Source organism: Anomaloglossus baeobatrachus, chromosome 3 (genome assembly GCF_048569485.1).
Source record: "Anomaloglossus baeobatrachus isolate aAnoBae1 chromosome 3, aAnoBae1.hap1, whole genome shotgun sequence".
Lineage (NCBI taxonomy): Eukaryota > Metazoa > Chordata > Amphibia > Anura > Aromobatidae > Anomaloglossus > Anomaloglossus baeobatrachus.
This window is the reverse complement of record NC_134355.1, coordinates 309,640,593-309,663,143: the sequence shown is the minus strand read 5'-3', so window position 1 is coordinate 309,663,143 and position 22,551 is coordinate 309,640,593. Positions and strand designations below refer to the sequence as shown.

Sequence of the window (22,551 nt, the reverse complement as noted above, 5' to 3'; positions counted from 1 at the left end):
TCGGGTGTGTGTGTTTATTTACTGTAACTTACAGATTAATCATGGAAGGTATCTCGGAGAGACTCCTGACATGATTAATCTAGGACTTATTGGCAGCTATGGGCTGCCATTAACTCCTTATTACCCCGATTTGCCAACGCACCAGGGCAAATCGGGAAGAGCCGGGTACAGTCCCAGAACTGTCGCATCTAATGGATGCGGCCATTCTGGGCGGCTGCTGACTGATATTGTTAGGGTGGGGGGCTCCCCATAACGTGGAGCTCCCCATCCTGAGAATACCAGCCTTAAGCCGTATGGCTTTATCTGGCTGGCATTAAAATTGGGGGGACCGCACACCAGTTTCTTTTAATTATTTATTTCTAATTTTTTTTTTTCAATTCAACAAGCTTTATGGGCTTGTTTGAACTGAAAAATACATGAAACAATTGTTGACAAAACTGCAGCCAAAAACGCACCAAAAAAGCACCTACATTTTTTGTGACATTTCCAGGCTCTCTCTGACAAGGTGCAGTTTTGGCTGCAGTTTGTGAACACGAAAAAGAAGCAGCGTGCGCATGTAGCCTACGGATGTCAGAGACTAGCTCATAGACCTGCACAAGGCTGGAATGGGCTACAAAACCATAAGAAAGACGCTGGGTGAGGAGACAACTGTTACTGCAATAGTAAGAAAATGGAAGAAATACAAATCAATTTAATTCAAAATTAAGGGTGTTCACACACCAGAAAGGAATGGAGATTGCCATGGGCATGAATTGATTAAGGCTATGTGCACACTAGAAAAAGGATTTTTCTTAAGAAATTTCTTGAAAATTTCAAGAGTGAAGGATTAGCGCACCTGCGTTAAAAAATGTAATAACAAAAACGAAGAAACTTCAGCTCTCCCCTCTTCACTCCCAAATCTTACCTCCGGTGCACGGAAACACCCTGACCTGGGTGAGAACACATGAAGAAAGGAAGAAATTCCAGCAACTTCAGGAGAAAGTAGAATTTTCTTAAAAAACAGTTTCTTTATTGGTAATAAAAATATTAATATTCCATCCAAGCAAGACAAAAAAATAGAGAGGCAAGACAGAGGAGCTGTTTCCTACGCGTTTCAACCTGAATAGGTCTTAATCATGGAATGCCATTCCATGATTAAGACCTATTCAGGTTGAAACGCGTAGGAAACAGCTCCTCTGTCTTGCCTCTCTATTTTTTTTGTCTTGCTTGGATGGAATATTAATATTTTTATTACCAATAAAGAAACTGTTTTTTAAGAAAATTCTACTTTCTCCTGAAGTTGCTGGAATTTCTTCCTTTCTTCATGCGTTAAAAAATGCACCAGAAACGCACCTGCGTTTTTACCGCGATTTGGTGCGTTTTTACCGCTGGTTGCTCCCTGCATTATTGTGCCATTATCTATGGCAAATAACGCAGTTAGCTGCAGAAAAGAAGTGACATGCTCATTCTTTTTCTTAAGAAAATCTACTGAAAGAATTTTAGGAAAAAAACGCAGTGTGCGCACAGCTAATTTTTTTTGCCATAGGTTTGGCTGGGGAATGTCTGCAGAAAGGTTACAAGAATTTCTCAAGAAATTTCTGCAGCAAAAACGCACCAAAAACGCAGGTAAAAAAACGCAGTGTGTGAACACAGCCTAAGTTTTGTTACCTTTCCCGGACTTTAATGTATTTACAATAAAAGGAAATTTTACTTGTGAAGCCGGATCAAATTTTCTTAGCTTCCTATAACATGTACAAACCTGTTAACCCCTTCACGACTTAAGACGCACCCATACATTATGGTTAGGAAGAGATTCCAGATCTAGGACTTATGGTGACAAACCACGGGGATCACATGAAGGTGCCTCCTGTTTCTGTCAGCAGGACACCGGGACTAGTCACCATGTGAGGATTTGTGGCGCCCCCCTCCGCAACTACGATCACTGTGATTTCTGTCCAATTCTGACCAGCCAATCAAAGCGATTTCAATATTGCAACAAATAAGTGTCTCAGACATTGCAGTCCAGCTACGATTGGTGCTAGAACAGCACCATCATAGGCTGGATCTAGGCAACAGTGACGTCACCAGGCCCAGCACAGATTGGAGTGATAGATGCAATAGGACGTTATCGTCCAATCAGTGACCTGACAGTGATCACTCTGCTCTGGCTCATTCTAATTTGGAGACTTAAGTAGAGTGGTCATTGTGTCGTTCTGCTGCGCATCTGCAGGGACTTGTGGTGCCACACACTATTTTTAGCTTGTTCCACCACGTCTGCTTTTTTTTTTTTCCTTTTTTAACAACTCCATTCCTTCTTCCCGCCCCCTCACTAAATCCTTCCTCACCACCCCTTATGCCACCAAGTGCTGATCGGTACTTGATTACTCCATTTTGGCATTTTTCTTTTTCTTTAGCACAACTTACGTGCTGAGCATTGATCAGTGACACACATTACTTATTGGCATCCGTGCTCGCTTTTGGCCAGGACTTTTCCCCCCTGTCCATTTCTTTTGCCACTTTTGCACCACATCGGTGCTTGCATCCTGCAGCCGCTGATCAGCATATGGTTGTTTTAGTTTTGTTTTTTCAAAGCATTGTAGAAAGAATCCAATAATAATAATAATAATAATAATTTAATTTAATTTGTTGATAGGGCTAGATTAGGAATAGTAAAAATATACTGTAGTAATCAGCATCTAATACAGTATTTTTCACTGAGTATAGTCAATTAGCATCAGTTGCGGCCTCTCAGTAATTGTTTTTTTTAATGACGGCTGTTTAGTAATTGTAGTGGAAAATTCTTGTAGAACCGATACCATTTTTTTTTCTACTGCACATAATTACATAAAGTGTAGTTTAGTTGTGGTCGCTGAGTGACTTGTTTTTACTTTGTCAGTTTAATAAGTTTCTTTTTTTTTTTTTAATTTTTTATTTTATTTTTTCTCTTAAGATTCTTTTCTTTGGTTTCTTTTTCTCTTTCTTCTACTGTAATACGTTTTCACCACACACATGCTATTCGGCCGAGGAGGTATACGCTGTCCTTGCGCTGACACTGATAGTGAGGGACAGGATCCCACCTCTATTTTTCATCCTTTTCTTCCTCCACTGATAACGAACTGCAACGCAGACGACCCAGGACAGCAAATGAGCCAAAACCCACTGTTAGTGATCCCCTATGGACCTCACACCCCTCCCCACCACAGATTCCTGATTTTGTGGCCCAATTAGGATTCCAAATTTGATACTGCCAGCTACACAGAAATCGACTTTTTCAAAGAATTTCGTAAATCTTAGAGTAGCCGTGACAAATTTATACACCCAACAATTTTTGGCCCAAAATCGCACTTAATCATTTGTTAACTGGACTCTCTTTGACGTAGTAAAAATGATGACGTTTTGGGACCTAGTTATTTACAAGGGGTTAGTGAAGAAGCCAGAACTTTGGCAATATTAGAGTGTTGACATTTTAGATAACACGCCAGTATTCCAAATGGCTATGACATGTAAACACTTTGAGGCCATCTACAGATATTTGCATTTCAACGATAATGCACAATGTCCTCCCCTAGATGACCCCAACTTTTCAAAAATTACATTTCAAAATTCGGCAGTTCAGCAAAAAGTTTGCTGAGGTGGGCAGTCCTGAAAGTGACATCTGTCTGGATGAGTCTCTAATACATTGCAAAGGGAGGCTGAAATTCTTACAATACCTGCGCAGTAAGAGGGCCAGGTATGGAATTAAACTCTACAAGCTATGTGAGAGTACCTCAGGGTACACCCACAGGTTTAGGGTTTATGAAGGGAAGAACACCCAGAGTGAACCCTCCTGAATCCCCCCATGTCCTGCGAGTGAGTGGGAAAATTATGTGGAATCTGGTGCACCTACTGCTGGATAAGGGTTATCACCTCTACATATTACTTTTACACCAGTACCCCCTTCAAATTCCTCTCTGCCAAAGCTACCACAGCATGCGGTACTGTGCACAAAGACAAGAGAGAACTCCCTAGGATACCAACTGGGCAGCTGCTAAGAAAGGGCGAGAACAGAGCCAAAACGTAGCGAGCACCTACTGGTGGTCCAGTATAAAAACGAGGGATATCCTTTTCTTGACCACAATACATGGTGATGGCAGCACCCCCCACAGCTGTATGAAATGCCTCTGCACAAGTCCATAAAACGGACTATGTCCAGGGTACAATAAAAACGTGTGGGGGGGGTGGGAGCTGATCTTGCTTATCAAGTTCTCCAACCACAGAGTGCCATGCGTATCATAGAGATGGCAACGTAGAATGCTTACATGCCATCACGATGTACAGGCCAGCCTGCCCATTTTTTCAGTTCCAGGAGGTTGTGATCAAGGCCCTAATATTTGGAAGTCAGGAAGGAGCGGGCCACAGTACGTCTGAAACTGAAGGTGTCCATATTGTACAAGTGTAACATTTCCCAGGAGAGGGCCCTCAAACTGAAAAGTGTCACAGATGGGGGGGGAGGGGGGGAGATAAGAAAGGACATTACTTGGCAATGAGACACCTGGCCAGTGTATAAAAAAAATGTTTCAAACTATCACTCATCTCTGACTTGCTCTAACTTATTGCACGACTGGATGCAAATTACACAACTCACATATGAGAACCTGATTTACCTCTACACAACTCACATATGCCAAATCTGATGTATTCAAGAATAGTAACTGGTAAGTCCCTATAGCACCTTCTCCACTCCAGAGTGGTAAAATACAAATGTAGTATGCTCACCTGGTTGGGGTTGTGTGTCCACAACCACAGAGTAGGAGGCTGCTTGGGACCGGCAATGTTAAGAGCAGTGTATCAGAATCTAAGAGGTTAATTCCGCGCTGCCAATGGAGGAGACCAAGATATATGCATAAGTAGTTTATTCGTCTATGCGTTTCGAAGCAAAGGTTTCTTCTTCAGGACATTAAACTAACCTCTTATGTTCTGATATACTATCCTGATGTATTCTACACAACTCACATATGCCAACCTGATGTACTCGACATAATTTACGTATGCCACCCCATTATAAAATTCACATTATCGGGAAAACCCTAGATCCATTACGATATAGGATAACTTGTGGGGAGTTTCTACTGTTATGGCACCTCAAGGGCTTTGGAAATTTGACATGACGCCTGCAAACAATTCCATCAAAGTCTGAGCTCCAAAACGTCAATAAGTCCTTTTGGAGCTCGACAGTGTATCCAATCAGTACATTTTCACCACATATGAGGTATTGGTGTACTCAGGAGGAATTGTGAAATAGATTTTGTGGTCCATTTTATCCTGTTACCACTTGGGCTAAAGCAATATTTTTTTGGGGAAAAAATGATTTAACTATTTTTTGTTAATCTTCACGGCTTAGGAGGTGTCAGGTGCTCAGCACATATCTAATAATAAATTATTTGAGGAGGTCTAGTTTCCAAAATGGGATCACTTGTGGGGGAGCTCCACTATTTAGGCATATCAAGGGCTCTGTAAAACGCAACATGATGTCCGCTATCTATTCCAGACAATTGTGTTCTGAAAGTCAAATGGCGCTCCTTCCCTTCCGAGCCCTGCCGTGCGTCCAGTTTTCCCATCACATATGGGGTATTCGCATTCTGAAGAGAAATTGCACAACAAGTTGTATGGTTCAATTATTCCCGTTACCCTTTTACATTTTAATTTTTTTTTCTTCCATATTGCTTTAGTGCCAATGAAGCACCTAAAGCGTTAATAAACTTCTTGAATGCAGTTCTGAGCAGCTTGAGGGGTGCAGTTTTTAGAATGGTGTCAGTTTTGGATATTTTCTGTCACATATGACCCTCAAAATAACCTTCACATGTGTTATACTCTATAAAAGAATGGTTTTGTAAATTTTGGTGGAAAAATTTGAAATTACTGAAACTTTTAACCCTTCCAACTTCCTAACCCAAAAAAATACGTTTCAAAAATGGTGCCGATATAAAAATAGACATGTGGGAAATTTTATTTAATAAAGATTGCGACATAACTCTCTGGTTTAAGGGCATAAAAAGTAAAAAAAATGTTAAAATTGCAAAAGTTTTCATTTTTTTTTCCCATAAATAAATTGGCCTAAATTTACCACTAACAAAGTAAAATAGGCCATAAAATAATAAACCTCAATCACTGGTACCTGTTGAAGTGATCCAGAGGTATTATATCAAAGTGACGCTGGTCAGAATAGTAAAATTTGGCCTTTTAGGCTAAGGACACACATCTGGCTTTTCTGCTGTTTGTCGGATGCGGCGCGCTCCCGTACAGTGTATACAGTACAGTTGGTGCGCTGCAACTTCCTAGTCACGTGCTCCAGTCACATGACAACACGTGACCGGAGCTTGTCGCGCATCCACTGTACTATATACACTGTACGGGAGCGCGCCGGATCCGACAAACGGGAGAAAAGCCGGATGTGTGTTCTTAGCCTAAAGGCCCCGTCACACTAAGCAACATCGCTAGCAACATCGCTGCTAACGAACAACTTTTGTGACGTTGCTAGCGATGTTGCTGTGTGTGACATCCAGCAACAACCTGGCCCCTGCTGTGAGGTCGTTGGTTGTTGCTGAATGTCCTGGGCCATTTTTTAGTTGTTGCTGTCCCGCTGTGAAGCACAGATCGCTGTGTGTGACAGCGAGACAGCAACAACTAAATGTGCAGGCAGCAGGAGCCGGCTTCTGCGGAGGCTGGTAACCAATGTAAACATCGGGTAACCAAGAAGCCCTGTCCTTGGTTACCCGATATTTACCTTTGATACCAGCCTCCGCCGCTCTCACTGTCAGTGCCGGCTCCTGCTGTGTGCACATTTAGCTGCAGCACACATCGGGTTAATTAACCCCATGTGTGCTGTAACTAGGAGAGCAAGGAGCCAGCGCTAAGCATTGTGCGCTGCTCCCTGCTCTGTGCACATGTAGCTGCAGCACACATCGGGAAATTAACCCCATGTGTGCTGTAACTAGGAGAGCAAGGAGCCAGCGCTAAGCAGTGTGCGCTGCTCCCTGCTCTCTGCACATGTAGCTACAGCACACATCGGGAAATGAACCCGATGTGTGCTGTAACTAGGAGAGCAGGGAGCCAGAGCTCAGTGTGCGCTGCTCCCTGCTCTCTGCACGTGTAGCTCCGTGCGGTGGTAACCAAGGTAAATATCGGGTTGGTTACCCGATATTTACCTTAGTTACCAAGCGCAGCATCTTCCACGCGGCGCTGGGGGCTTGTCACTGGTTGCTGGTGAGCTCACCAGCAACTTGTGTAGCCACGCTCCAGCGATCCCTGCCAGGTCAGGTTGCTGGTGGGATCGCTGGAGCGTTGCAGTGTGACATCTCACCAGCAACCTCCTAGCAACTTACCAGCGATCCCTATCGTTGTTGGGATCGCTGGTAAGTTGCTTAGTGTGACTGGACCTTTAGAAGGTGAAAACAGGCTAGGTGGTGAAGGGGTCAATTATAAGGATAAGCCACTAATGCTCAACAAGGATTCAACTGTTTTTGCCTCTTCTAATCACTAGAAGTTGCAGCAACTCTAGGAAAACTGTCCTACCTTATCTGCATCAGCATTGCTATCTATAAGGTGCAGCATGCATGACTAGAAAAAGAGTCATTAAATTGGAGCAGATAGTGACATAACTATTTTCTTGGACTTGTGCCTTTCAGACTGTGGTAAGTCAGCAGCTTTATCTCCCAAGAATCCCTACTGGTCCAATTATTGCCACATTATATAGAACCTTCAATTTTATTTACTTTCTGAATAGTAGCTATAAGCTTCAGAGAGAGTAATGTTCTATTAAGCAACACAATGGCCAGGTTATCAATGCACATGAACAGCAGAATATAGCCATATAGGTACATTATTAACAGACTCTCCAGACATAAAATCAGCACAGCCTACAGAATAGGGAAATGTGGTCATGGGCTTCATAGGTGTTTCTATGGCTTTGTTTTATGGTGTGAATAATACAGCAATTTAATAGGTATTTGACAGGTGCTGAAACTATCAAATATAGCAAGAAAATCATACTAAAACATGCACACCTTAAAAACAATTGTGTAGCTTAGGGTTTTTGTGTAACACCTGGCATTGTTCTGTACATTATGAGGTTGGGATTAGTGATGGGAGGACTCAGACTGTAAAAGTCCGTATCTGCGCGGGTTCAAAAGAACCCGGGCCCAGAATGCTCATCAGGGAACTTCGGGTAATAATCCGGATCCGGCACCATAGTAATACAAAAAATAAATGAATGAAAAATAAAGACAAAAAGGGGAAAGCAGGTGCGCTATACTTACAGAGTCTCCAGCTGCTGTAACTCTACTTCTGGGGATTCTCATTATCTTCATGCATATGCACTGTTTCCCCGCCCACTTGCACTCTCTGCGCCTGATTGGTTGTAGTTAGACAGCGCCCCCCAGCCGGTGTGACAGCGTGCCTGACTACTTGGATTCAGAGACGCTGCCTGTGTGTCTATATTGGTGTAAAAATAAATAAAATAAAAAAATTGGAGTAGGGTTCCCCCGTATTATAATACCCAGCACAGATAAAAGCAGATGGCTACAGACTGCATCCCCCCGCCATACGCTTATCTTGGCTGTGTATCATAATAAGAGGGATCACATTTACATAATTAAAAAAAAAAAAAAAAAAACAGAAAAACAGCATGCGGTCCCCCCTTGATTTTGATACCCAGCTATGATAAAGCCGACAGCTGGGGGCTGGTATTCCCAGGCTGGGGAGACACATGCTTGTTCACCCCCCACCTCCTCCCCCAGCCTAAAAATAGCTGCCTGCAGCTGCCCAGAATTGTCACATCCATTAGATAAGACAATCCCAGAACTTTACCCAGCTCATCCTAATTGCCCCAGTGCGGTGGCAATCAGGGTAATAAGGGGTTATTGACAGATCACATCTGCCACTAAGCCCTAGATTAGTAATGGGAGGCATGTATGAGACACCCCCCCCATTATTAATCTGTAAGTGAAAAGAAATAAACACAAACACCGAAAAAAACCCATTATTTCTCAGAGAATGAGCCACAGCGTTGAGTGGTGACGTCACTCAGGTTTTTTACGGTCACAGCTGGAGGTTTCGATGGTCTTCCACCTGTGACTGCAGGTAACCTAACCTCATTGAAATGAGTGACCTCTCCTCAGGTGAGGCCACTAAGTTCACAGACCTGCATCTCCTGCCAGAAAACCGCGATTTTTGCCAAAAGATGCAGGTTTGGTACTGAAATTTACACACCATATTCCTCCACCCAATCTACAACTCCTGGCGAAAAAACGCATCAAAACACCATGCGGTTTTGATACTATAGTGATACGTATTTTTTGCCAAGAGGTATAGATTGGGTGCATGATTATGGTGTGAAAATTAAAGCAACCAATCTGCATCTCGGGGCAAAAAAAAAAAAAAAAAATGCACAAAAACGGTTTTGACACCCTTTCAGTGCAGTTTTCTGCCAGGAGGTGCGATTTTGGTGCTTAAATCTGGAGCAGACATTTCAGCACCAAATTTGAACCTCCTGGCAGAAAACGGCACAGAAAGGGTCAAAAACGTTTTCTGTGCATTTGTTTGCCAAAGATGCAGATGTGATACAGAAATTTGTACACCATATTCCTGCACCCAATCTACAGCAAAAAAAATAAAAAAATAATAATATCGCATCACTATTGCATCATAACCGCATGGTGTTTTGACGCGTTTTTTTTTTTGCCAGGAGGTGTAGACTGTGTGCAGAAATATGGTGTAGAAATTTCAGCACCAAATCTGCGTCTCTTGGCAAAAACCCCAGTGTGTTCTGTCAGGAGATGCAGGTCTGTGAACTCAGTGACCTCACCTGAAGTGAGATCACTCAGTTCAATGAGGTCACCTGAGGTCAGGTTACCTGTGGTCACAGGTAGAAGACCATGGGAACCTCCAGCTGTGACCACAAATAACCAGAGTGATGTCACCGCTCATCGCTGCGGCTCAATCTCTGCCAAAAGCCCACGGCGGACGGTCATGTTCTGTTTCTGCACTCTGTGCCTTCAGTAATATAGCAGATCTGTGAATCGTCGTGGGACCTCGTGTGGATTACGTCAGACCTGGGTGTTTTGGGGGTTAATAAAAGGCTGAAAAACGGTGGGGTTTTTTGTATCTTATTTCAAATAAAGGATTTTTTCGGTGTTTATTTCTTTTCACTTACAGATTAGTAATGTTGCGGGAGGGTTTCATAGATGCCTCCCATTACTAATCTAGGGCTTAGTGGCAGCTGTGAACTGTCATTAACCTATTACCCTGATTGTTACTGCACCAGGGCAAATCAGGGTGAGCTGGATAAAGTTCTAGGAATGTCGCATCTAATGGATGCAACAACTCTGGGCGGCTGCAGGCTGCTGTTTTTAGGCTGGGTGGGCCCCAATAAGCATGGGTCTCCCTAGCCTGAGAATACCAACCCACAGCTGTCTGCTTTATCATGGCTGCGTATTTATTTTTTTTAAAAAAAGCTGTAGCTCTTATTTTGATACACAGCAAAGATTAGCACACGACTACAGGCTGCAGCCTGTAGCCATATGCTTGATCTTTGCTGGATATCATAATATAGGGGACCCTATGCTATTTTTTACATTTATTTTTACACTAATGTAGACACAAGAACAGCGTCTGTAATTGGTTGCAGTTAGACACACACTGTCACACAGGTTGGGGGCAATGTCTGACTGCAACCAATTAGAGATGCCGGGACTGCTGGTGGGCGCGGGAAACAGTGCATATGCACGAGGTTCATGAGCATGAGCAACACCAGAAGTAACGTTACAGCTGCTTGGAGACTTGGTACGTATAACACGCCTGCTGTAATGCCTGTATCCCTATACCATCATTTTAAAGTGCCTGATTCAGGTCCTCAGACTCATGTGGGGACTGGTGTCCGGCCAGATATCCGGGATCAATTCCGGGCCCGAACAGGGTTTTTTGCTTATGTACAAAAATAAAGAAAAAACCCTGGTTGGACCCCCCCCCCTCTCCCCCCCGAAACTGGGTATCAGTGGGTCCGCCCACCCGCTAGCTGGGATGCAACTCCCTAGTTTGGTTTCTATAATACTGCGGTATGTCTCGTTACTTGTTAATGCCACCACTCAGGTCCAGCCTCCAGTAGAGATATACCAGCACAGGTAATGTGACGGCTCTGCAGTTGAAATATTGAATTATCTATATAGAACTATGGCTTCTAGAAGTGATCAAGTCACATATTCCTATGCCAGTATCTCATAAAAATGATAACTTTTTAAGTAATCATTGAAGCAACCATTACAATTCTACCTGGATTTTGAGTTTTTTTTGCATTTTTGTTTTCAGCTTCAAAGGAACATACTGGCATCAAATCCTAGAGTAACACGCTTTCACATCAACTGGGAGGACAACACTGAGAAGCTGGATGAATTAGAGAACAGCAATCCCAACCTACAGTCTATTCTTTCTACAGACGCTATGCCATCGGCATCTAAAGGCTGGCCCACCTCAGAGAACTCACTCAACGTCATGCTAGAATCTCACATGGACTGTATGTGACCCGACAGCCGACACAAACAGGACTGGCTTATGCCATTCATATTACTCCACATTTCGGAGACAACAATCAGAAGACTTGCACCTTTCAGGCTGAAAAAGATTGAACTCAGAACTATTTTTTTGAATGGATTTCGGCAAAACTTAGTATTTTCATCTATCCTCTGTAATACCAATAGGAAAAAGGGGGTGGGAGGGTGTTACAGCTAAAAAATAGTTTTGTATTTATTTCGAAGTGTTTTAATTCCTTCCATTTGCTCTACATTAGCGCTTTAAATAAACCAACTCTAATACAGCTTTCTTACATATTTTATTCAGCATTCAGGTTGCGGCTTCTTGGGTACAATGGCTCGACTATAAAAACGGGGTTTGGTCAGAAAGTATCTTGCTGCAGACTCCACAGAGGATAAAGCTTTCACATACATATGTGGCTCTGCAGTGGAAATATTGATCTATCTATATAGAGCTATGGCTCCTAGAACTGATCAAGTCACATATTCCTATGCCAGTACCTGATCAAATGATAATTTTTTTTTTAGTCTAAAAGTAAAAAAATTGAAATTGCTTGGGAAGAAAAGTATATTGTTTGAACAGGAACTGGTTCAGGAATGGTGGATATGATTTCATGCATTTCCTGGGTTTTCTCGAACTAACATATCGTAAGGTAGGTGTTGGAATTATTACAATAGGTTTTGGCCACTACTCTTTATTGATGGCATGTCCTTTCGTAGGACATCTATATATTTGTTTGATGACCACGCGACACCCGGCACCTCTGCCTATCAACTGTTACTGGCGTCCGCCGGAAGTTCTCACAAACACAGTGTGCTCTGTTAAAACTATACTGCAGATCCGCCCTCTATTCACGTGGCCACTATAGAAATGTCAGAACTGCTGCATCCGAGAAAATCCGGCCAAAGGGTAGACCCTCTTTAACAAAGTAGTGGCCAACCACTTTAACAGTAAGGCTATGTGCACACAGTGTGTTATTATTGCACTTTTCGATGTGTTTTTTTTAGTGCAGTTGTGTCAAAAAAACTGCATGCAAATCCCTATACCAGCAGTCAAGGAGAATCCTGGAGTTTTATGCACATGCTGCTTTTTTCTCCCTTGCAGATTTGCTGCAGAAATAAATCCCCAGTATGTCAATTCTGTCAGCATTTTTTGCAGTGTTTTCTTCAGCGCTCTATTGGGAGACCCAGACGATTGGGGTATAGCTACTGCCTCCGGAGGCCACACAAAGCACTACACTAAAAAGTGCAAGGCCCCTCCCCTTCTGGCTATACCCCCCCGTGGTATCACGGGTTCTCCAGTTTTCAAGCTTTGTGCGAAGGAGGTCAGACATCCATGCATAGCTCCACAGATTTTAGTCAGCAGTAGCTGCTGACTATTTCGGATGGAAGAAAAGAGGGCCCATATAGGGCCCCCAGCATGCTCCCTTCTCACCCGTTGATGGTGTTGTAAGGTTGAGGTACCTATTGCTGGTACGGAGGCTGGAGCCCACATGCTGCTTTCCTTCCACATCCCCCTGGGGGGCTCTGAGGAAGTGGGATCCTGCCGGCCTCAAAGCTCTGACGCCGGGCTCCATCCACAGACCCATTTGAACCTGCTGGATACGGAGCTGGAGTACCGTTCAGGGACATGGCCCTGCACCATTACAGGTACTCTGTGTCCCCGTACACACAGGCACAGCACACTCCTGACTTGCTGGGTGTGCTAGTGCGCCGGGGACAGTAAAGGGTTACAGTCACTGCAGCTTTGCTGAGTGACTTTGTGTATTGGGAACTACCGCGCCGGACGCTCCGGGAGCGGCGGCGCGGCTGGGACTTGTAGTTCGCCGGGGACTGGGCGCCGACCGCGCTTTTACGGCGGCGGCGCTTATAAATCCAGTCCCCGGCTTCTGCGGCCTAGTGCCGTTTCGTTCCCGCCCCCTCCCTGTCACTCAGGGAAGGGGACAGACGCTGAGCAATCAGCAGCGCCGAGGGCTGGAGCCTTATTTTCATGCTCCAGCCCTCTCACTGCACACTGTCGGACGCCGGATTCCCGCTCTGACTTGGGGCACGCCCACGGCCCGCCCCTCCTCACACGAGCTGGGGAAGACGCCGGCAGCCATTACTGCAGTCCGAGCTCGGACTTTCGGCAACCAGGCAGGACGGTGGCGACCATACACCCGCTTATAGGCGGGCGGTAAGCGGCACACATAGTGCTGACCCCAATATATACTGCAGTGTGTACATGTGTATTTTAACTGCATAGGTCGCTATATGCCCGCTTGGAGAGCGACACATCAGCAGCAGGAAAGCAGGTGTGCTAAGGCACAGGCTTTCTAGGCTGCTTGTATTGCACGTACTGAAGTGTTCATTTGTGTTTATGCTTGTATGCTATACACTGCACTGTACAGTCGCTAGTCTTAGCTATATTCTCCTGGAATGGCTAGACTACAGCAGCAGAAAACCAAGGGTGCTGGGGCACAGGTTTTTTTTCTATGCTGCTTGTATTGCATGGGCTGCAGTGTGCATTTGTACTTGTGCTTGTATGCTATACATTGCACTGTATGGTCACTCTTCTGGGCTATATTCCCCTAGATGACTAGTCTACAGCAGCAGAAGAGCAGAGGTGCCAGGGCACAGGCTTCTATGCTGCTTGTATTGTTTGTGCTGCAGTGTTCATTTGTACTTTATGCTTGTATGCTATACATTGCACTGTACGGTCACCAATCTTGGCTATATACTTCTAGATGGCTAGTCGGCAGCGGCAAAAAAAAAAAAAAAAAAAAAAAAAGCAACACAGATTTTCAGTGCTGTTTTTACTACATGGGATGCTGTTCATGACACCGTCCCATTGTGTGCATGCTCCCCTGTAGCACTTCGTCTGCCGGGGTCTCTAGCACTTCGTCTGCCGGGGTCTCTACTAGTCGTGGCCAAAGAAACCACCTGTCATCCCTGTCCAAGGACAGGGACGGAGTTGCAGTTTCGACAGATATATTGTCATAAGATAGAGACTTGCAGTCCAGACAGGCCATGGGCAATCTTCCTGACCAACCTCATTTGGAACGGGGGGGTCCCAGGAGGACTCTCTGTATGATAAGGCAGCTCTCCAGGACTTTGATCCTGACATCGCTATCAATCCGGATACACCGGATGGTAACGCCATACGGAATGATCCTATAGCGTCCATCAATGGAAGGTTGGATCTTTCTCCCTCAGCTCCCCCAGTGGAGGAGTCAGCTTCACAGCAGGAGAAGTCCCTTTTCAGTATCTCAAACGGATATTGAGTATTTTTCTGGCCACGCTGACTTCAGAGAAGCAGTCCAGAAACACCACGCTTACCAGATAAGCGTCTTCTCCAAACGTTTTTAAGATACACGTTATCCCTTTTCCCCTGACGTGGTCAAGCGCTGGACCCAGGGTCCAAAGGTGGATTCTCCAATCTCCAGGCTTGCGTCTAGAGCCATAGTTGCACTGGAGATGGGGCTTCACTTAAAGATGCCATTCACAGACAGATGGACTCTGGTTGAAATCTGTCTAGGAGGCTATCGGCGTGTCGGTTGCTCCGGCATTCACAGCCGTATAGGCAACCTAACCTTTTCAGCTGTTCTTGCGCAGCTGGCCTTGAGCACATGTACATCTGTACCGCAGAGGCGTCCGTAACTCCGCAATGTCTGCACTGCGACTTACCCTATTAATGCTGTCCTAAAAGTACAGTCGAGGTTTCGGTCCTTCCCAAGCTCGGGCAGGTCCCAATTGTCCTCGTGCAAAAGGGCTACAAAACCTCAGACGGGCTCAGATTCCGGCCGGGCTCAATCACGCCCAAGGAAGGCAGCCGGAGGAACCGCTACCAAGGCGGTCTCCTCATGACTCTCAGCTCTCTCTCTCTCTCCGCATCCGCGGTTGATGGCAGACTCCCCCGCCTTTGGCGACATTTAGCTGCCACAGGTCACAGGCCGGTGGGTGACGGACATTGTGCTCACGTGCACAGGACAGTGTTCTGTTCTCGTCCTCCGACTCCATTCTTCAGAACGGCCCCACCTCCCCACCGAGCAGATGCCCTGCTGCAGGCGGTGGACGCTCTAAGAGCAGAAGGAGTGGTGATCCCTGTCCCCCCTCAGGAACGAGGGCGAGGGTTTGTACTCCAATCTCTTTGTGGCTCCAAAAAAGGACGGCTCCTTCCGTCCTGTTCTGGACCTAAAACTGCTCAATAAGCATGCGAACGCCAGGCGGTTCCGGATGGAATCCCTCCGATCCGTCATTACCTCAATGTCTCGAGGAGACTTCCTTGCCTCATCAGACATCAAAGATGCCTATCTCCACGTGCCAATTGCTACGGAGCACCAACGTTTTCTACGTTTTGTGATAGGAGACGACCATCTTCAGTTCGTAGCTCTGCCATTCGGTCTGGCGACAGCCCCACGGGTGTTCACCAAGGTCATGGCAGCAGTGGTAGCAGTCTTGCACTCTCAGGGACACCCGGTGATCCCTTACTTGGACGATCTACTCGTCAAAGCACCCTCCCTCGAGGCATGACAACGCAGCCTGAATGTTACGCTGGAGACTCTCCAGACTTTCGGGTGGATCATCAATTTGGCAAGGTCAAATCGGTCACCGACTCAATCACTAACGTATCTCGGCATGGAGTTCACACTCTATCAGCGATAGTGAAGCTTCCGCTGAACAAGCAGCGTTCACTGCAAACAGAGGTGCAGTCTCTCCTTCAAGGCCAGTCGCACCCCTTAAGGCGCCTCATGCACTTCCTAGGGAAGATGGTGGCAGCCATGGAGGCAGTTCCCTTTGCGCAGTTTCATCTGCGCCAACTGCAAGGGGACATTCTCCGCCAATGGGACGGGCAATCAACCTCCCTGGACAGGAAAGTCTCCCTTTCCCAGACGGCCAAGGACTCTCTGCAATGGTGGCTTATTCCCACCTCATTGTCACAGTGAAGATCCTTCCTACCCCCATCCTGGGCAGTGGTCACGACAGATACGAGTCTGTCAGGGTGGGGAGCAGTTTGTCTCCGCCACAGGGCTCAGGGGACGTGGACTCAGCAGGAGTCCACCCTTCAGATCAATGTTCTGGAAATCGGGGCAGGGTATCTTACCCTACTAGCTTTCCAGCAGTGGCTAGAAAGAGAGCAGATCCGAATCCAGTCGGACAACTCCACAGCGGTGGCATACATCAACCACCAAGGAGGGACGCGCAGTCGGCAAGCCTTCCAGGAAGTCCGGCGAATCCTCATGTGGGTGGAGGACACAGCATCCACCATATCCGCAGTTCACATCCCGGGCGTAGAAAACTGGGAAGCAGACTTCCTCAGTCGCCAGGGTATGGACGCAGGGGAATGGTCCCTTCACCCGGACGTGTTTCAGGAAATCTGTCGCCGCTGGGGGGTGCCGGACGTCGACCTAATGGCGTCTCGGCACAACAACAAGGTCCCGGCATTTATGGCACGATCGCGCGATCACAGAGCTCTGGCGGCAGACGCCTTAGTGCAAGATTGGTCGCAGTTCCGGCTCACATATGTGTTTCCACCTCTGGCACTCTTGCCCAGAGTACTGCGCAAAAAATCAGATCCGATTGCAGCCGCGTCATACTCGTCGCCCCAGACTGGCCGAGGAGATCGTGGTACCCGGATCTGTGGCATCTCACGGTCGGCCGACCGTGGTCACTACCAGGCTGGCCAGACTTACTGTCCCAAGGGCCGTTTTTCCATCGGAATTCTGCGGCCCTGAACCTGACTGTGTGGCCATTGAGTCCTGGATCCTAGCGTCTTCAGGATTATCCCAAGGGGTCGTTGCCACCATGAAACAGGCTAGGAAGTCCACCTCTGCTAAGATCTACCACAGAACGTGGAAGATTTTCTTAACCTGGTGCTCGGCTCAGGGAGTGTCTCCCTGGCCATTTGCATTGCCTACTTTTCTTTCCTTCCTGCAATCGGGGTTAGAAAAGGGCTTGTCGCTCGGCTTCCTTAAGGGGGAAGTCTCGGCACTATCCGTATTTTTTTCAGAAGCGTCTAGCACGTCTTTCTAAGGTGCGCACGTTCCTACAGGGGGTCTGTCATATCGTACCCCCGTACAAGCGGCCGTTAGATCCATGGGATCTCAACAGGGTATTAGTTGCTCTCCAGAAGCCGCCTTTCGAGCCTCTGAAGGAAGTTTCCTTTCTCGCCTGTCACAGAAGGTGGCGTTTCTCGTTGCGATCACATCGCTTCGGCGAGTGTCTGAGCTGGCAGCTCTGTCATCCAAGGCTCCCTTCCTGGTGTTCCACCAGGACAAGGTAGTGCTGCGCCCCATTCCGGAGTTTCTCCCTAAGGTCGTATCCTCATTTCATCTTAATCAGGATATATCCTTGCCTTCCTTTTGTCCTCATCCGGTTCACCGGTATGAAAAGGACTTACGTTTGTTAGATCTGGTGAGAGCACTCAGACTCTACATTTCCCGCACGGCGCCCATGCGCCGTTCCGATGCACTTTTTGTCCTTGTCGCTGGTCCGCGCAAGGGGTTGCAGGCTTCTAAAGCCACCCTGGCTCGATGGATCAAAGAACCAATTCTAGAGGCCTACCGTTCTGCGGGGCTTCCGGTTCCTTCAGGGCTAAAAGCCCACTCAACCAGAGCCGTGGGTGCGTCCTGGGCATTACGACACCAGGCTTCGGCTCAACAAGTGTACCAGGCAGCTACCTGGTCCAGTCTGCACACTTTCACCAAGCATTATCAGGTGCATACCTATGCTTCGGCGGATGCCAGCTTAGGTAGAAGAGTCCTGCAGGCGGCAGTGACACCCCCGTAGGGGAGGGCTGTTTTGCAGCCCTAACATGAGGTATTTCTTTACCCACCCAGGGACAGCTTTTGGACGTCCCAATCGTCTGGGTCTCCCAATAGAGCGCTGAAGAAGAAGGGAATTTTGTTACTTACCGTAAATTCCTTTTCTTCTAGCTCTTATTGGGAGACCCAGCACCCGCCCTGTTGTCCTTCGGGATGTTTTTGTTGTTTGCGGGTACACATGTTGTTCATGTTGAACGGTTTTTCAGTTCTCCGATGTTACTCGGAGTTAATTTGTTTAAACCAGTTATTGGCTTTCCTCCTTCTTGCTTTGGCACTAAAACTGGAGAACCCGTGATACCACGGGGGGGTATAGCCAGAAGGGGAGGGGCCTTGCACTTTTTAGTGTAGTGCTTTGTGTGGCCTCCGGAGGCAGTAGCTATACCCCAATCGTCTGGGTCTCCCAATAAGAGCTAGAAGAAAAGGAATTTACGGTAAGTAACAAAATTCCCTTCTTTCCACCCCAAATGCGTAAAACACACACCGAAATAGTGGCAAAAGCACACATTTGTTTGCCAGGAGGTGCAGAAATTTCTGTAACCTAATACTCGGCGTGCACACAGTCTAAAACTGATACATTTGAGAAGTCACTAACCTGCGCTGGTTGACCCAATACCAGCAGTCAAGACTGATCTTGGAGTAATCTTTGCTGCATATTTCAGAAACTGAGATTTTCCTGTGCCAGGATCTCCAACAAGTAACAGGTGGGATTCTCCTGCAAAAAATAAAGGTTGAAAACGAGAGTTAAGTCAACTATTATTTGTGTTTTGCCTCTGATGATGAAACCAATATTAATGTTATTTATTGCCAATATCCAAACATGATTCCTTACTGGTTTTCCCAGATATCCCCTGATTGAGTTACTACGGTGAAACTGTCTATGTATCTCAGCTTCTATAGCCATATGTTACTAGTGTGAATGGACTACAACTTCTCAATTGTTTACTATGCTTGTTTATATGGTGCTGACATATTCTGAAGACATGGTCATTCTTCCCTGTCCGCCATATGTCTTTTGGAGTGTGAGTGGAAACTAAAGTATATAGAGGAAAGCCGTGTGACATGGGGAGAAATCAGTGCTACATGGCGACAGTGGTAACCAGAGAGCCATCATATTGTATGGTCATAAAAGGTCAGTTATGTAGGGGATCCATTATGTAAGACGCTGGACCTGTCTGGTGCGGCAACTAAAAATTCAGCAAATTAATCAGTGCAGAATGATAGTCTTATTTGTGGTATTGAAGACTGCACATTAAGCCGGGGGCCACACGGTGACTAATGCGATCGTTGCATGACACTCGGCTCACACTGGCAGCACAGCGGGAGCAGAGTGTTATGCGAGTGTCACTGCGACTGAGGTCCAATCATACGATCGGACCTCAGCTGCGGAGGGGAGGGCCGGCTCTGCGGAGGAGAGTGAGGAATTTATCTCCCTCTCCCCTCCGTAGCCGGCTATTGCCATTCTCGCCCTGCACTCGCAGTACACCGGTGTACTGCAAGTGCAGTACAATTTTTCTCTCGCTCCATAGACTTGAATGTATGCGAGAGAAACCAGGAACACATTACACCCGCAGCATGCTGCGATTTATTTTCTCAGCCCTAATCGGACAGAGAAAATAATCGCTCATGGGTGCTGACGATGTTTTATCGCATTCCATTCGCTCAGATTTTCATGCCGTGTGTCTTAGGCCTTACGTTTCAACATAGAACTATACATTTTACAGAGATTTTAAACCGTGTAACATTTAATTTATTATTATTTTAGATATGCCTAAAATGTATTTTCTAACTATCTATCCTGACCCCTTAACCACTTTTGTAATTCATTTTATTATACAATTGCTTACACTTCTCCCAATCGAATCGCTCCATCACCCCTGCTAGAACGGGACGTCACCAGAGGGCAGCGCTGCAGTTACTTACTAATTTCTTACATCGACACTCTGAGGACATCCTGGATGATGGACACTGTGGCCTAGGTTAGTAGAGCACCGGCATGCTGCTTCTTTCTCCATTGCTGTTGCTTGTGTTAAAGACGGTAGGGGGTGGTACTAGATGTAGTGAGTGACACCAGCACCGCCCCCTGATGACCCTTCATTTAAGGGCAGTGCTAGAGGCAGTGGGGCGGCACTGGTGTCACTCACTACATCTAGCACCACCCCATACCATTTTTCACACAAGCAACTAAAGCAGCAGCAGAGAGAAGAGCAGCATGTCTGCCTCCCATTAACCTCGGTCACAGTGTCCATCATCCAGGAGATCCTCAGAGGGAGGCCGATGCAAGAAATTAGTAAGAAACTGCAACGGTGCCCCCTCATGACATACTGTTCCAGGAGGGGCAATGGCTGCTGCGAAGAGTGACGGCAGCCGCAGACTGCTCTCAAACGAAAAGTCAGTAAACAAAAATAAATAAAACACCTTTATGAATTAGATAGGGAGAAGTGTAGAGACTTGAAAAAAAAAAAAATTACAAAAGTGGCTAGGTGAGAAGGATAGTTTGAAAATACATTTTAGATATCTGAGCACCCCTTTTACTAAAAGGCTTTTCAACAACAAAGGGAAGTACGGTATGCCAAGAAAAGCAGCCCTGTACTGTTAAGAATTACCTTAACCTCTTTACGACACATGACGTATTGGGTACGTCATGGATTGTGTGAGGTTAATCCCCACCGCCTGCCGAGGGTAGTCGGCAGAGATTCCTGCACATGTCAGCTGATTTGACCAGCTGACATGTGCGACTATCAAGCACGAGTGGATTCGCTCTCCACTCGTGCCTGTTAACCCCTTGCATCTTGCTGTCAAAATGTGACAGCTAGATGAAACAGAGTGCCATGGTAAGCATTCACTTACCCGGCGCCATCGGAAGTGACGTGATCACGTGGATCCGATGGTTGCCATGGTAGCACAGGGTCATGTGATGACTCCTGTAGCTATCATGAGTCACTTCCTCTTACTGCCGTTTGTAATAGGAGACATGCTTTAATGCAGATCTCAGCTCTGTAGCTGTGATCTGGAGAAATGGTATCGCCGCGATCATAAACGCCCAATCTATCGTAGCGGCAAACACTAAAATTATGTTTTTCTGGCGCCGCGTATTTTTTTACAAGATGCGATAACAAGCGATGAAAACGTAGCATCTGCACAAAAATGGTACCGTTAAAAACATCAGCTCCAGATGCAAAAAAATAAGCCTTCACTGAGCCAGAAATCCCAAAAAATGAGAATGGATCATGGACAAATTGTGAATTTTTTTTTTTAACCCCTTAGATAAAACTAAACCTATACATATTTGGTGTCTACGAACTCGTACCGACCTGAGGCATCACACAGACGTCGGTTTTACCACATATTGAACAATGTGAATAAAATATCCCAAAAACAATCAGGCAGTTGCACTTTTTTAGCAATTCTTTCACACTTGGAACTTTTTTGGCCATTTTCCAGTACACTATATGGTAAAACTAATGGTTTCATTCAAAAGTACAACTCGTCCCGCAAAAAATAAGCCCTTATATGGTAAGAGTGACAGAAAAATAAAGTTATGGTTCTCAAAAGAAAAGGAGTGAGAAAAAAAAAAAAACAAAACCCGTAAAAATCGCCCCGGGGTGAAGGGGTTAAACAATGAGAAACTCAACATCACACCACTTCTAAATAGGTTCCAACAGAAAATCAAAGCCTGGTGCAAACTTTCACTATCTGTCATCATCAGGGCTAACTTAGTGAAAATGATTCTTATGCCACGTGCACTATACTTATTACATAATGTACCCGTGTGGCTGCCCCAATGTATCTTCTATAAAATCAATAGTGCTTTTAGATACTGTGGAAGAGGGGAATAGCACGGATTAAATTACAGACACTGCAGAAGCCTAAAATGAGAGACGGATTAGCGGTTCTGGTCCCGTTTCTTTTCTGGCAGCCCAGCTGCAGCACTTTATGAATTGGGAGGAGGAGGGTGCGGTAACCTCACCGTGAATTGTGGCAATGATACGTCATGCACTAGGAAAAAGGGATTTGCCTGCGTACGAGCTGGAGACTGGAGAACAACTGATCTTACTGATTAGCTGCAGCAGATGTCTGCTACGATATAGTCTGCTGCAGCTAAATCGGTAAGATCAGCTGTTCTCCAGTGATGTGACCGCGCGCGCCCCCGCGGTCACAACGAGATCTGAACAAGCGAGGGCGCATGCGCCGCCCTCTCATGCACAATA

The 22,551-nt window shown here is 46.0% G+C and overlaps 2 protein-coding genes across 3 annotated transcripts in view; one reads left to right on the top strand and one right to left on the bottom strand.

Moving 5' to 3' along the window:
* Positions 1-11,824, top strand: part of ASF1A (anti-silencing function 1A histone chaperone) — a 29,345-nt gene extending 17,521 nt beyond the window's left edge. Inside the window, exon 4 of the mRNA XM_075338294.1 lies at positions 11,320-11,824. Coding sequence (XP_075194409.1) covers positions 11,320-11,532 — 213 coding nt within the window. The 3' untranslated portion in view covers positions 11,533-11,824. The remainder of the gene's footprint in view (positions 1-11,319) is intronic.
* MCM9 (minichromosome maintenance 9 homologous recombination repair factor) overlaps positions 1-22,551 on the bottom strand; it is a 123,396-nt gene that overhangs the window by 67,472 nt on the left and 33,373 nt on the right. For both annotated transcript variants that reach the window (XM_075338296.1, XM_075338295.1), the window contains exon 7: positions 18,936-19,055. In XM_075338296.1, coding sequence (XP_075194411.1) covers positions 18,936-19,055 — 120 coding nt within the window. The remainder of the gene's footprint in view (positions 1-18,935; positions 19,056-22,551) is intronic.